Source organism: Canis aureus, chromosome 20, assembly GCF_053574225.1.
Source record: "Canis aureus isolate CA01 chromosome 20, VMU_Caureus_v.1.0, whole genome shotgun sequence".
NCBI classification, from domain to species: Eukaryota; Metazoa; Chordata; class Mammalia; order Carnivora; family Canidae; genus Canis; species Canis aureus.
In genome coordinates, this window is record NC_135630.1 from 40,055,128 (window position 1) to 40,067,881 (window position 12,754).

Consider the following 12,754-nt stretch of genomic DNA (forward strand, 5'->3'; position numbering starts at 1 on the left):
TGCGGTTATCTTGAAACTAATGAAAGGGCCAAATTATAAGCAGAGGCTAGAGAAGAGGGAAGAGACTGGGATTTGATTTCCTCACTGATCTGTTAAACTGCCCCTAGAGGCACCCGACTTCAGCTTCCTTGTGATCTGAGTAAAGAAAGGTTCTGGTCCTTTAAGCCAATGCTTCTCAAACTTTGCATACAAATGACTTGAGGATCTGTTGCCTTTAAGTTTGTCATTCAGGAGGGTCTGGGTGATGCCTGAGAGAGTCTGCATTTCTTTCTTTCTTTTAGTTTCTTTCTTTTAGTTTCTCATTCATTCATTCATTCATTCATTCATTTGAAGAGCGGGGAGGGGGAGCACAAAAGCACAAGCAGGGTGAGGGAGAAGCAGACTCCTCACTGATCAGGGAGCTGGATGCAGGGCTTGATCTAGGATGAGCCAAAGGCAGCCACATAATGAACTGAGCCGCCCAGGCACCCCAAGACTCTATTTCTAACAAACCTCTGATTCCCAAATTGCCCACATACTGGGTCATAAGTATTTAAGCCACCTCTAAGTTAGTGTTGAATTACTTGAAATCAGATGCATACTAAGTGGCAACACTGAATAGTGAGGGGTTTGAAAATGTAATCCAATCTGAAGATAAGCATGATGAACTTTAAGAATTTACCGGCTAAAAAAATTCATAGATAGGATTATCAACATGTGAAGGCTTTGAGTTCATATGGTCTGTGTTCAAATCCTGGTTCTGTCATTTACAAGCAGTGTGACCCCTGGAAAATTGTTTAACCTCTCTGAATCTTGATCTCATCAGAGAACAATGTCTCACATGGTTGGTCTGAGCATTTGCTGGTTATGTGACAAAAAGCCTAGATACTGAACATGTGTGAGTTGTTCTTCTATTAATGATTTTGGACTTCTGTATTGTTAAGCTTCACTCATGCCAAAGATTACTTAGATAAAATGGTGCTAAGTCTGATAGACAACAGATTGTTTTAATCAGCCCAGAGGCTTTCCTTCTACCCAAGCTGCTGTATCAAAAGCCTTCCATACTTGTTATCAGATTGTCTTAAACTTAATTGGAAGTCTAAACAAAAAATCAAAATTGTACTTTGATATGACCTCTTTTTTTTTTTTAATCTGTCTGCCTGTCTTTGATGAGAAAGGAGATTTTTTTTTTTAATCTCTCTTCCAAATTGCTGGAATTTTGCCAAATGAAATGACTGTCCTTAGTAGATTTGATCAGTGGTAAAAAAAAAAAAAAATCTATTTCCTATAGTGATAGAAAAGTGGGAGGTAATTCAATTTTCCTAAGTCAGGTTGCAAGTATTATTGTGGATGCCAGTTAAGGCTCTAAATGTTGCAACGTGCTTTCTGGATTTTAATGTTTGAAGATTAGGTGGAGTTTTCATGCTCAAAAACCTGGGTGCTTTGATCAACACATTTTAAATGCCTGTTGGAATGATTTTGGGATGTTCCTGGCTTAATGTCAGAGCAAGGGATTTTACTAATGATATGCTAGGCATATAGACATTGTCTTCTAGGCAAAGGTTTCCATGGATGGGAATAATTCTTGCATATCTCCAATCTAAAATAAAGTGTATTTTAATATTACATAAGTCCTCTTGATGTCAGGGAATCCATGTAGCTTCAATTATGGCTACAGTGGAACACTAGCCTATCATTTACCTTTCAGTATATTTGCTATCCAATCATTCTCAAAAATATCTGAACTGTATATTTAAATAATTAAAATCCTTTCTTAGATGAAACCTCTCCTACTTCAAGAGTCCTATAAAGCAGAATGGCTGAGAACAGGGGCTTCTCAGATGGCTAGAGCTAAGTTTTAGGCTACTCATTCATTAGTTATGTAAATGTGAACACTTTACATATTCCTCTGAGACTCCATTTTCCTATTTGTAAAAAAGGGTATCATTTTACATCAGGGGGTGTTGAGTAGTTTAATTTGACAATGAAAGTAGAGCACTTAGTACATGCTTGGTGTTTCATAAGCATCCAGGAAATTTTAGGTAAAAACAGCTTATTCTTAACTGAAAAGGAAGCACTTCATTATTCTGATTTTACTTGTTCATTCTATAGTATTCACAGTGGTAAAATCTTGTGGGCAGAAAGGTTTCCCCACAAAGGGCCTGTTGCATGTGTATTTTATGTCGAGAAACGATTCAAGGACCACACAGAACATATAGTCAACTGCTCCTGTCTTCCATTAACTGGACTTCAGTGTGGGTTATTAACATCCTCTTGTAGACTTGGAATGTTTAAATGATGTGTGTTGGTTCCAGTAGAGAGGTAACATGATGTCAGAGAATCCTCAGAACAGAAAGTAAAAGAGCGTGCAGCTGAGGGCTCAGGTTTTATTTATGCACTGCTGGTTGCTGTGCGATGTGAAGATGGTGAAAGCATTTGAGGAGCGACGCAAGAGGTATTTCATACATGATTCTTTATATAAGCTGTGTGCCCTCAGTGACCTTTGAACTTGAGAGCAATTCAGTCCTAGATTCTTCTGTTTCAGCGCCTACCATTTGAAGACAGCAGCTTCAATAATTCCCTGTATGGTAAAGACCAATGATCCAGTCACCTACCTCATCCTGGTAGAACTACAACTGGAATGTGCACAACCCTCAAAGGGAATTTCTATACTAAATATTCAATCAGAAAAGACTTTCTCAGGGTGAACTGAGACCCTTAAGTGTGTGTGTGTGTGTGTGTGTGTGTGTGTGTGTGTGTTTGGTTTTGAGACCCAGGTTTTGAAGAGCATCTTCTTTATTTCCCAGGAAACTCAAACAGATCCTATAGTCTCCCTAGTCTCTATCTGTTGAATTGGAGACTTCAGTGGAGGCAATGAACATTAAAAAAAAAAAAAAAAAAAAAGGGAAACAACTCTTTCCTCTTTTAAAATAGTTTCAACAGGTTATGTGTTTATGGTTGCTTTGATACTGCTTACCTGTTTTATAGAATTTTTTGAGTTCTTTTTAAACTTTAAAGGGCAAATCACACTTGAAAAGCTTGCTACTGGGGTTCTAGGAAAACCTTAGAATGCACAAATCCATGTGAAATAGTTGGATTACAACCAAAGGCAAGTGTATAAAGGAGAAAGTTCAGTTACATGATTCCTTTAATAGCTGGTGTCTGTGTTGGTGACCATTCCCTTTTCTAAAGTGGCCCAGTGATTAAAACTCACAAGAATCATGGAGATGAAAAATGTCCACCTTCCTATTAAACAGTATGTCTTCATTTGAGGTCCATTTAGCCTTTAAGGTGAAAGTGGGTTCCAGACAAATGTCTTTCGCATTAGAAACTGTATTAAATTAATTGAAAAATAGATAAACATTGATAATAGTAATAAAACAAGAGAAATGGTAAACAGTAAAAGGTAAATACTTTTAAAATGTTGCTCAAATAGACATTCAATAAAACCACATCTTTCAGACAACATAATTATTTGCATCATAAAAAACTCTAGTGGTTGAAATTTAAAATATTGATTAAAAAGCTTCAGTTGGACTTCAAATCAGCCTAAAAAGAAATTTCCATCTTAATAAAATAGGCAAAACTTTCCTTTTAAACATTAAACTTATTTTTTAAAAAATGTGTTTATTATTCTTGAAAAAAGACCTGATATGGGTCTCTCAGAAAAGTGAGCCTTTCCCATTTTAAACTGAATCCAGCAGAGCAATGAAGACACAATTCCAAAGCATCCAGAAGAAAAGTTGAATATCCAAAAAACAATATATATGCTTCCAAATACTCAGATTTTGGGGTTGATCCGTCAAGAAAATGGGAGTTACTGAACAGTTCTGTGACATTTTTAAGCTTCCTCCTGGTGTTCTCATGTCATGATAATCCAGTCTGTCCTGAGGAATTTGAGAGAAACCACAAAAACACGGTACACTGCCTAGCTTGATCTAAACTTCTAAGCTTGGTTACACTTTCAGACATCTTCTGGAAGATCACTTAAGTCACCAAAGTGATTTTAGTCACCAAATTTAATATTCTCATGACTTAAATTTGACTTCATACAGTCAAGTTTATTTTATACTCTTGGTTACTTACTACTGCAAGTCAATACAGCACAGGAATTAATGCATTTGTGCCTTCAACTCAAATTAAATAGGAAACACTGCTGTTTGTGAACTTTTTGGCTGATGAATAAAAAATATTTCATTTCTAATTCTCACCAGAAGGATTTAAATTAAACAGTAACAGATGAAGTGGGCAGGCATAGAATACTAAATAGGAACTGGCAAATGAAATAATCCAGCTCTTTGCTTTTACAATGAAAATGAGAATTGATTCTGCATTGAGAGAGAGAGAAGTAAAAGGACCAAGTGTTTAAAAAAAAAGCCTTCTCCCCCAAAAGAGCAAAATAGCACTCAGTGGCATTGCATTGTTAACAAAATTTCTTTATCAGAAACTATAATTTAATATTTAAGTATCTAATTTACATGTGACAAGGTATCATATTCAAAAAATTAAATTGCAACTAGAAAACTATTAACCACTAAAAACGATACCAAACACAACCCAAACATTTATAGGAAAGCAATAGCTAGAATCTGAACTGGAAAAAAGGTTTCATCATTTTTGGCTCATTAAACAAAGCATCCGTTATAGCCTGTAAAAGAGCATCTCTTCTAATTCATTAGAAGTTTATCCTTTGTAGCATGAATAACATGTTAAGATAGATTTATTGACTGTATATGCACACGTGTGTTGATTTAAAGATACTGTATCTACTGATAACTGGCTGAACTCTGGAAGGTGCTGAAATCCATATTTCTACAAGACCTTGGACCCATTTAATAATGTCTTTTTATAAACAAATTACATAAAATACTCTGTTTTTTATTAACTGAATATTTTCTTAAGCATAATAATAGACAAGGAATTGCACTTATTGTAAAGATACAGTGAAGTGTTAGGTTGCAGCTCAGCCATCAAAGATCAGGGATGTGATACTGGATAAGTGTGCATCATATGCAAAGATGATGGTGGCCACTGAAATTAAAATGAGAGCAACTAGTTACAGAACAAATTGGGGGTGGGGATAACAGAAGAAAACATGCACTACTTCTACTTTAATGCAAAACGAATTTCTCCCAGGAAACCAACCCTTTGACCTTCCTTACACAAAGAAACAGGTTCTGCACCCTTGGCAACACAGTAGACTTGGACATCTGTATGCAAATTCTAGTTCATTGTCTCTGAGTGTGCTGTTCCAGTGTCATCTCCTTCAGCTGCCCTTGAAATTCTAGAGCATGTACAATATTACAGTCTCTTGGTTAGGTTTCATTGAGCCTCAATATCCCCTTCAGTTCTATATAAATAGGGTCCATTATTCATCTTCTTCTGGTTCCTGTGGTAACACAGGGATTTCTTCCTTTAAACAATCACTGAAGAATCTGAGGATTGTGCTGTAGAGATGATACTTGCTCTTCTCAGATATGTTATGACCTTCATCTGGGTAGACCTAAGATATTGAGGGGGGAGGGAGATTTGAAGTTACCAAAGCAGATACTGTCCCTCTAGAATTCATTTGTTTAGTCCCAGTGGCAATAAAACTTTGGCAAGTAATCATCAGACCAACATCTAACCTAATATAACTCTGGAGTTTTTATGCCAAAGTTTCCACTCTTTTTAAAGTTACAATCCTTTGATCGTCAACAATTGAGACAAAATATAGTTTTTTTATGTATTTAAATTAGAGCTCATTGGTCAAAGAAAGTAGAGCTTTCTATGTTCATGTTGGCTAGAAAAGCATTAACACTCCGTTTCTTCCTGACTGTAGGGCCCTGACCTTCCTTTGCTGAGAGCTATTTTAGAAAACGGATTGTAAATTCTGTGTTTTGTATGTAAATCATCTTCCAGTTTTACAGTTTAGGAAATGCCTTTCTCAAGCACTGAAACACCATCTCTGTGAAATGTAAATATTAATGTAAATATTAAAAGGGATAGCAGCCCTCTCCCTGTGGGAGGGTAGAACCCTTGTTCCACGTTGTAAAACTACCTCCTGTCATAAACAGTGTACTTTTCCTTTTGGTAAAGTGAAGATGGCCTGTGAGTCCCTCCACCCCATTTACTAAAAACTCTCCAGCCCTATGTTTCAACAGAGTTTAGTTTCTCTCCCCTATTGCAGTAGTCTTAAACAAAGCCTTCCTTGACTAACCTTGTCCCATATATTTTTTTTTTATCCTGTCCCTTCTAATATAAATGACAATACTTTTTCTAAAATCACAAATATAAATATTTGTCAATTCCTAGGTATAAAGTTTTTATTTCTTTATTTTTTTTCTTTTAATTTGTATTTTTTACTATTAACAAGACATCACTTTTACTGATTTTTTATTTTTAAAAAAATTTTTTAACTAGTTTAATCCCAGTTAATATACAGTGTTATATTAGTTTCAGATGCACAACACTAATTGAACAATTACATACAAAAAATATGGAACATTTCACAGATTTGAGTGTCATCCTTGCACAGGAGCCATGCTAATCTTCTGTTTCATTCCAATTTTAGTATATGTGTGAGAACCTGGGGATACAGTTTTTAAACAGTGCCTCAATGATCTAAGTAAAGCCTTCTGCTTCCTCACATTGTTTGTGGCCTGATCTGTCATCTATTTATCTCTAATCATTTTCTTTCATCATCCTAACCTTGGTACCTGGGCTTAACAGATATGTTGAACCACTTTTATTTCTTTCAAATGCTGAAAAATTAAAATTGCCTTTTTATTTTCCTCTCCTTTCTGTGACTCCTCCCTGAGTGAAAGTCCTCAAAGGTGTAAAGTCTGTTTACCCACCTATCACTGTGACCACTATGAAGCAAGTCTCTGGTACTATTCACTACATGTGGTTGGATGCGCAGATGTTAAGTGTTTTTCTCTCTCCTTTTTTCTCAAGATCTCCTAAAACTACTTTTTTCCCTACCTTTTATGATAATGGTAATAGAAAATGAGGAAAAAAAGGGACTAGAAGGGAAGTAGAACATGACTCCTTTAAAACAATTCATTATTAGCGATAGAAATAAAAGCCTGAGAAGAAAAAGACATTCTTGAAAGTTTTTGCAATTTACTTGTAAAGCCTGAGCTGATCTACCTTCTCAGCATAATTAGGAATCTTTGGTACCTAAAAATCACTGTTAAAAAACAATAGCATGGGGGATGGAACAGTACAGAAGCTGTATTCTGTATCTCACAACTGAAAAAGCAAGGTAGGAAACATAGTCTTGTGATAAAGTGACTTACCTGCATAGTATAATTCACTCCAGCTTTTATTAGATGTTTGATTAATTCTGCTGAATGCTGGAAATGGACTTTTGCTGCAAGAAATTAAATTCTATTACTTGATAGGAATGCATTTATTAGGATCAGAACTTTTTTATATCATTTTTTCAAGGAGATTAAGTATTATACTTTGCATACATTTCACATTTAAAAGACGGATACCTGTCATTAACTTTTGAAAATTGGTAAGATACATGCAGATAAAACTTTAAGTTTTACAAAAAAATATATACATTACAAAAAAAACAAACAGGAGCTACTAAGGCTTTACTTATAATACAGGATAGTCTTTAAGTTTTATTATTTCTAATTGTTCACAATACGTCATACAATTTTAATGCAGTGAATGCCTACCTTCATAGTTATATAGCAAACCATCTTTCTGTTCCTTTCTGAGGATCTACTGGGGCCCAGTCTCAGTTAGATACACTGTTTTCATTCATTCATTCATTCATTTATTTATTTATTATTTATTTATTTATTTATTTATTTTTCACTGTTTTCTTTAAATTAGAAAAAACTATACCATGTTCAGAAATTAGAGTCTACATCTCATTAGCCAAGGGTTCAGTTTTTAATGTGGATCATATTGGTTTCTCCTGTTTCTTTCTAGCCTCCATCTCTGCCTGAACCTGATCCAAACCTCTGAAATATGCATCACGGTAGACCGGGGTTGTGTAGAACTGCCCTAAGTAGCTACGGATATTTGGATGATTCATTCAGATCTATTTGAACAGCAATTTGCTCATATGCTGCCTGGCTATTTATGCCTATACTTTGTGCATCTTCAAACTTCTGTAAATCACTCTTAAGCTAACTTTTTTTAAGTGTCTTTGTCAAACTAGGTCAGTCTTGACAATAGTTTCGGCTTCTTTGTCATTCTGATTCTATGATATTGGTTAATCTTATCACATAGAAGACAAAATATTCCAAAAGATCATTTAATCTTTTCAACATCTACCCAAGATCTTTCCAGCATCTTCCTATTACACTTAATGGGAGTATTACCAGGTACTTCTAAATGAGTTTGCAAATTGCTCAGTAAATGTAAGTTAGGAGAAATGCTGATAAATGGGGGCAATGACTAAAGTAAAATGTTATCGAAAAAGTCTGAAAAGGATTCCGTCATTTCTCTGCACAGATGCAGCTGAAAAGATTAATGTACAAAGGTACAGTTGGATATTTTTCTGTTTAGTTTCTGGTGTGAAGCCTGTTAATATTTTTCATTTGTCCATTTCCTAAAACAGAGACATTAAGGATCCTATTGTCTTAGTGAACTAATTTGCTAGTAGTTCCTGAGGTTGATATTAATAATGGTAGTATTATAATGTGATTGAGCACCTATAATCTGCCAGGCCCATATGAGGTGTGTGGAGGTGTGTGCATGTATTTGTGTATGTCTGTGCTTTTCCTTTGAAGTGACCAATGCTGAACCCCTGCTTCCATTTTACCAGAGAGTGAAGAACTAGGTCTATGACTAAGTGAGATTGGAAGAACATGACTTACCTTAACAGCTGCAACATATTAACAGAGGAATTTGAATACCACTAATATATTCTAGGGTAATGGCCAGACCTGAAATAATTTAACCCCAAATTTATTCTTACAATTGAAGCTTAAGAGCACAATGAAAAAGAGCCTTCATGCCAGATTCCAGTGCCCATTCCATGAATTAGCAGTTGTGTGATTTTTGGCAAGTTATATAAATTCTGTAGTATTTATTTTCCCAGTCAGTTAAATAAGAGTAATAACACCTGCTGCACAATACTTCTGTGAAAAACAGCTAATATAACATTAAAATCTTTTGGCATGTTTTTGAAATATACTCAGCACTTAATTTCTTTTTGTTACTAGTAATATACATGTAAGATCTTAATACCTTAGGACAAAATTCTAATGTCGGTCAAAATGTTTGTCTTTATATATGTTTCATCCAAGATGGGTATGGCATCATCTAAGTATTTTTTTTTTAATTTTATAATAGTTGTAGCTTTTCAAAAAATGTTGCAAAGGCAGTACAGGGAGTTCATGTAGATCCCTTACTCAGTTCCCCTTATAGTTCATATCTCACATTATCATGGTCCATTTGTTACAACTAAGAAACATTTAAATATGACTCCTTAACCTCTTCTGATCGAGGAGAAATTTTCAGACTTTTTTTGATAACCTTGACAGTTCTAATGAATTATGGGTTACAATGTTCCTCATTTGCATTTGTCTTATGTTTTTCTCATGGGAAGAGTGAGGTTATAGGTTTTTGGGAGAAGACCATAGAGAGAGGGAGTGTCATTCTCATAAAGTGATATTAAGGGTGCATACCATCAACATGACTTGTCACTGTTAATGTTAACCTTGACCACCTGGCTGAGATGGTATTTATTGTAAAAGTATTCTTTTTTTCCCTTTTCCATACAGTACTCTTTAGAAGCAAATTACAAAGAGCAACCCTTTCTGAAAGAGTAAGAAGAAAGTTAAGCTTTGCCTCCATAAGGGAGTTATACCTACATAAATTTGGAATTCTACCTAAGAGTGGTTTTTGTCTCTTCTCCCCCATTTATTTACCCATTTAGTCAAATACACACGTGCGCACACACACACATATACAGTGCATCTAAACTCTAATCATGACCTGGCATGTTTTAAAGTTAAGTTAAAGAGCTGATACAACCTTTGCTATAAGACCTTTTTATTGGGATGCCTGGTGGCTCAGCGGTTGAGCATCTGCCTTTGGCTCATGGTGTGATCCTGGGGTCTGGGACTGAGTCCCACATCAGGCTCCCCGCACGGAGCCTGCTTCTCCCTCTGCCTATGTTTGTCTGTCTCTCTGTTTCTCATGAATAAATAAATAAGTCTTTAAAAAAAAAGACCTTTTTAGTGATAGCCTCTGTAAAATGGGGTGAAACTACTGAGGCAGGACAAGATGGACCAACAAAAAGTAGTTCGATATTAGGAAATACTGCTTCAAGGCTTTGACTCTCTGCTCACTAGCCAAGATAGCCTTGGTTAAATCAGTTTCCTCCTTGAAATTGATTTTTCTCATCTGTGAATGGGGCTATAAATATGCATCCCTCTATTGTAAAGTATCACATATATATATATATATTTTTTTAAAAATTTTTTAAAATTTATGATAGGCACACAGTGAGAGAGAGAGGCAGAGACACAGGCAGAGGGAGAAGCAGGCTCCATGCACCGGGAGCCTGACGTGGGATTCGATCCCGCATCTCCAGGATCACGCCCTGGGCCAAAGGGCAGGCGCTAAACCGCTGCACCACCCAGGGATCCCAATAATATATATTAATGTGATATATATATATATTATATAATATATATAATTTATATATATATATAAACCCTTTGACCCCTAAACACTTCAAAGTGAATATATAAAATTATATTTATAACTAGTAATATCAATCACATCCATCTCCAATGTTTAAAGTGATGAAAAAAGGAGAAGTGATATAAATATGCATTTTAAAAAGTTTTTGTTTTAACTGTGAGTTATCCTATTAGAATTTTATCTCTGTGCTGGCATCTTTTTGCTATCCTGATGTTTTCTCAGTTTGTTTCGATTTACAGTGTGCTGAATAACACCATAGTGGTAGTCACTAGCCATATGTAGTTATTAGAATTTTAATTAATTACAATTAAACAATTTAAAATTCAGTTCCTGCTCATATTAAACACATTTCCAGTACTCAAGAGCCATATGGGGCTGGTGGTTAGTGTTCCACAGCACAAATACAGAACATCTCCATCATCCCAGAAAGTTTTATTGGATGGTGTTGCCATCGAGGCTCACAACTTCTTTCCTCTTAGTCGTCCTGACCTCCTCCTCCTTACTTTCTGTCGCATGTCAGATTTCTTGTGCCACTATCCTCTGCTATCTTCTTCAAAAAGTTTACAGGGCCTCTTGTCGAGTTCTTAGATGTAACCCCTTTGTTCAAGGTTAGAACCCATCAAACAGCAGCAGCAAATACAATACTTACTGTCAGCAGTCCCATGAATTATTAATATATTTTCTTCTTTTAAGCCGTGAATATTATGTAGCACACTGGATGCCTATAAAGGAAAGCATAAATATCTATATGTATGAATATAAATCTACCTATATTTGCAATTTAACTGAATTTTTAGAATATTCTCTTCTTTCTTCATTATTTTAAATGTGTTACCTGGTATGTACTTTCTTCCCTAGATGGCATACCAAGGTATCTTTCAGAGAATGCTGAGGCTGTGACCCAAGAAAACAGAAATTTAAGGATAAACTAAAAACCATTTGACTAGCATTATTTAATTTCTACATTTCATATTTAATTGCCATGCTCCAGTAAAACTGATTGAATCAGGGGGGTGATAAACAGCTGAAAACATCTCTGATAGCACATAATAAATGAGCTCAATTGAGCTCCTGGGATTTTCTTTTTTACAAATCAATATATTAAGTCAATCTATAGGAAGTACTCACCGTACAACTTCAAGTCTGTGATGGGTGCAATCACTGATCCACATTTAAAAAGCTTTTCATCTGATTTTAATATCATTGATGCAATATAGCCACCATATCCCTGGCAAAATTAAAAAAATATATATAGCGAGAGTATATCAGTTATCTTTAGAGGTATTTTTAGCTTTTGATCACTGTTTGGTAATATACATAACAGAATGTCTTATAATGTCCCAGATATGAGAAAAGAATACACGAAGATCACTTTGTATAAATGAAAATTTTGAATCTAAATTTTTATAAAACAATAAGTTTATGTAAAATAGAAAATTAATTATATATTGCCAGTGTCCAGTGATTGCTCTTTGATTTCATGTAGTATATCTGGGAACGACTCCAAATAACTCAAAGCTAGGGATATATAGCACTTATTAAATCATATATCATTTCAACAAATCACACACACACATAGATTTAGTGAAATATTTAATAATGATGGTTATGTAGAATTAGGAAAGTAGAATTAAATATTTGAACTCTTGTCATCGAGTGGTGCCTGGATAGCTCAGGCAGTTGAGCATCTGCCTTTGGCTTGGGTCATGAGCTCAGGGTCCTGAGATATTGCCCCACATCAGGCTCCAGCTCAGCGGGGAATCTGCTTCTCCCCACCCCCCCTCCCCGTTCATGCTCTGTATCTCTCAAATGAATAAATACTAATAAAAATAAGTAAAATCTATCATCGCAAATATAGATTCTACTTTCAGTTCTATGCCTTTTTATTTTTTTTAAGATTTTGTTTATTCATGAGACAGAGAGAGGCAAAGACATAGGTAGAGGGAGAAGCAGGCTTCACGCAGGGAGCCCAATGTGGGACTCCATCCCAGGACTCTGGGATCACGCCCTGAGCTAAAGGCAGACACTCAACTGCTGAGCCACGCAGGCATCCCAAGTTCTACACTCCTAAATATTTGAAGGAAATGAGCCTGGTAAATAATCTTGCTAGTTA

The 12,754-nt window shown here is 35.5% G+C and overlaps 1 protein-coding gene, 1 long non-coding RNA gene and 1 other non-coding gene across 11 annotated transcripts in view; 1 reads left to right on the forward strand and 2 right to left on the reverse strand.

Moving 5' to 3' along the window:
- Window positions 1-12,754, forward strand: part of LOC144291733 (uncharacterized) — a 167,109-nt gene that overhangs the window by 4,723 nt on the left and 149,632 nt on the right. The gene's annotated exons all lie outside the window — the stretch shown is intronic.
- The window catches only part of DPP10 (dipeptidyl peptidase like 10), a 1,281,550-nt gene continuing 1,272,382 nt past the window's right edge, over window positions 3,587-12,754 (reverse strand). For all 5 annotated transcript variants that reach the window (XM_077861455.1, XM_077861454.1, XM_077861453.1 and 2 more), the window contains 5 exons: window positions 11,770-11,869; window positions 11,477-11,535; window positions 11,291-11,363; window positions 7,260-7,333; window positions 3,587-5,482 (listed from right to left, as the gene is read on the reverse strand). In XM_077861455.1, the coding sequence (XP_077717581.1) occupies window positions 5,348-5,482; window positions 7,260-7,333; window positions 11,291-11,363; window positions 11,477-11,535; window positions 11,770-11,869 (441 nt within the window). In that variant the 3' untranslated portion in view covers window positions 3,587-5,347. The remainder of the gene's footprint in view (window positions 5,483-7,259; window positions 7,334-11,290; window positions 11,364-11,476; window positions 11,536-11,769; window positions 11,870-12,754) is intronic.
- LOC144292036 (U6 spliceosomal RNA) lies at window positions 6,452-6,557 on the reverse strand. The gene has a single exon (XR_013359575.1). It is a non-coding gene; the product is annotated as a U6 spliceosomal RNA (small nuclear RNA).